The 2,666-nt window shown below is 65.3% G+C and overlaps 1 protein-coding gene across 1 annotated transcript; it reads right to left on the bottom strand.

The window, feature by feature from the left end:
* Window positions 1-386: 386 nt before the first annotated feature.
* On the bottom strand, window positions 387-1,863 carry Fgf4 (fibroblast growth factor 4). The gene is made up of 3 exons (XM_055614777.1): window positions 1,536-1,863; window positions 1,034-1,137; window positions 387-563 (listed from the first exon to the last, which is right to left on the bottom strand). Exons 1-3 carry the CDS (start codon window positions 1,861-1,863, stop codon window positions 387-389), a joined length of 609 nt encoding a protein of 202 aa, XP_055470752.1.
* Window positions 1,864-2,666: the final 803 nt, after the last annotated feature.

Raw genomic sequence — 2,666 nt, 5'->3', positions numbered from 1 at the left:
GTCACTGGCTCAGAGGTCCCAGGCAGGCCTTTCCAGACACAGAAGAGGCCAAGACACCCTTGAAATCTGATGTCACAAAGTTTTAGAGACTCGACGCATGAAATAGCGGCACAGCCTAGACTTTGACAGTGAAGGAAGTTCATCCCGCTGAACCAGAAAAAAAAAAAAAAGTCCGAGCTGCGTCTGATTTGTTTGTTCCTTTGGTCGTTTTCCCCCAGAAGGTGAAAATACACAGAATTATAAATAATTGGCTGTCCGTATATACATATTTAAATAATTAATTTAAATATCTTACACCTGTTTTTGCAAACAGTTCTCCAGAGAGAGAAAGTGCTCCTCCTGAGGGGTGGGGTGTGCTTCCGAGGCTGAGGCGGGGCTCCGGAGGGTCACAGTCTGGGAAGGAAATGGGTTACCTTCATGGTAGGCGACACGCGGTTGCCCTTCTTGGTCCGCCCGTTCTTGCTGAGGGCCATGAACATGCCGGGGTACACGTACGATTCGTAGGCGTTGTAGTTGTTGGGGAGAAGTATCTCTTTGAATTTGCACTCGTCGGTAAAGAAAGGCTGGGAGAGAGGACACGGGGGGTGAGTCGGTTGCAGCCGGGGTGGGGTGGGGTGGGGGTGTCCAAGAGTTGGGGAGGCAGGCAGGGTGTCAAGACTGTCCCAGGCTTGGCGGAGGTGAGAAGGCCCCGCTAGGAGGAGCGTAGAGCTCAGCTGCCTTGGCGCTATCAACCTGGCCTCTCCCGCCGCCGCGTGTCCTGCCTGCTGGGACCCCCCTCTGCTCCTCTCCTTGGGTTAGTAAGTAAGCCACTCAGAGCCGGCAGGAATAAGGGAGGGGTGGTCCCGTCGGTCTGGAAACCCAGCCTGCCTCCGGCCAAACCTTGAGACCTGGCGACCCCACACTGCCGCTCCAGACACAAGTGTGTGTGGGGGTGGGTGGGTGGGGGGTTTACAATTACGCTAGCCTTGCCCGCTGCCCCCCCCCCCCCCGCAGGCGCCCACCCCGCCGGCCCCCCCCCCCCCCGGACACTCACCACACCGAAGAGCTTGCCCCGGCTGCTCATGGCCACGAAGAACCGGCTGGCCACTCCGAAGATGCTCACCACGCCCCGCTGCACCGGAGACAGCTCCAGAAGGCCTAGGGGGAGGGGGGAGGGGGAACGCAGGTCAGAAAAGCGTAGGTGACCCTGGGCCCACCCAGAGCCTGCGACTGTGAGCCTCTCTGGACCTCGATGTCGGGGCCAATGGGGGCGAGAAACCCTGCGTCCCCAACGCGAGCGTCAAAAGCCCGTCTCCCGTCTGTCCTGTCTGCGCCCCCGAGCCCGGCCTCGGTCTGGGCGCTTGTCCCAGGCTCCCGTGGGTGCCGGCGGGCGAAGGCGCTGGAATTCGGCACCGGGAGCCCAGGCTTCCGAGGGCGGGAGGCGGGGCCCGGCCGCCGGGTGCGCTCGCCGCCCTCCCGTCCGAGGGGAGTCCCCACGGTCCCTGTGGGGCCGTTACCCGGGTCCCCACCCTCCCGGCGCGCCCCAGCCCACTCACTGTCGCCGGTGTCCGCGTGCACGCCGCCGATGCGGCCGTCGGGCAGCACCTGCAGGTGGAATCCGATGCCCACGTTACAGTAGAGCCGCCGCAGCCTCTTGAGGCCGAGCAGGTAGTCCCCTGCGCCGCTGCGGGCCGATGCCTGCGGGGGCTGCGCGGCCACCGGCAGGCGTGCCAGGGAGCGGGCCACCAGGCCGTCCCAGCCGTGCCCCAGGTCGGCGGACCGCGTGCCGTTGGGTGCGGCGGCCCCTCGGCCCACTAGGGCCACCACCAGGGTCAGCAGGACCCCGGGCAGCAGCATCCCCATAGCCGGCCCGCGCTTCGCCATCCCGGCCCGCGGGCCGTGAGTCCGGCGAGTCCTGCGCGCGCGCGCGCCGCGCACGGATCGAAGCTGCGGGAGCGAACGACCCTGCGACGGTGGCGGGACGGTCCCCGCGCGCCCGGCCCTGCCGAGCAGCGGTATATATAGCCGGCGCCCCCCTCCTACTCGCCCGCCCGCGGGGCGCCGGTCGCCTGGGAGCCGGGGCGCGGGCCGCCTGCCAATCACCGCCGGGGAAGGAGGCGCGGACCGGGCGGTGGCTACTGTCACCTGTAGAGACCCCAACCCCTCTCTCTTGGCTCCGCCCAGCGCTCGAACCTGTTGGTCCCGCCCCTGGGCTCTTGGCTCCCCAGGGCACCTCCCGTCTTCCTTTCTTGCTGGTGGAGCCTTGGGGACCCGCCAGTACCTGGATCCTTTCTGGTGCGCCGAGGACCGGCCTTGGGTTAGGGTGGGAGGAAGCAAGCCACATTTCGGCTTGGCTCTCGGGGGTAACTCTAAGGGTGGCATGACCGGGAGGGAGGCAAGGCTTGGTCTGGCCTCAGAGGCTTAGAAGTGTAAGGGTCTGCCAGGTGGAGAGAAGCCTGAGCAGCAAGCAGGCAGTGGGCGCTTCTAGGAGAAGTCGGGTTAAGGACACCCAGGGTCTCCCAGGTACCTCTAGGCAAGGACAGACAGGAGGCTTTTGGAGCCATCAGTGTCCTACCTCTGGCAACAGAGCAGGGCTTTTCGAGTGTGGAGACCAGCCAGACCTTCCCAACCTACGAGCGCACCAAAGGCTCTGGAAGGGTCCCTTCCCCCACCAGCAAACCCCCCCC

The sequence above is a fragment of the Psammomys obesus genome, unplaced genomic scaffold (assembly GCF_907164565.1).
Source record: "Psammomys obesus unplaced genomic scaffold, mPsaObe1.curated_primary_1811, whole genome shotgun sequence".
In the NCBI taxonomy this organism is placed as follows: Eukaryota; Metazoa; Chordata; class Mammalia; order Rodentia; family Muridae; genus Psammomys; species Psammomys obesus.
The sequence above is the reverse complement of the archived record's forward strand: the minus strand, read 5'-3'. Positions and strand labels throughout refer to the sequence as shown.

Coding starts and splice junctions, on each gene's coding strand:
- Fgf4 (XM_055614777.1), bottom strand. CDS start 1,863: ATGGCGAAGCGCGGGCCGGCTATGGGGATGCTGCTGCCCGGGGTCCTG. Junction 1,138..1,535: donor GCACGCGGACACCGGCGACA/GTGAGTGGGCTG, acceptor CCCTCCCCCTAG/GCCTTCTGGAGCTGTCTCCG. Junction 564..1,033: donor GGGGCAAGCTCTTCGGTGTG/GTGAGTGTCCGG, acceptor CCTCTCTCCCAG/CCTTTCTTTACCGACGAGTG.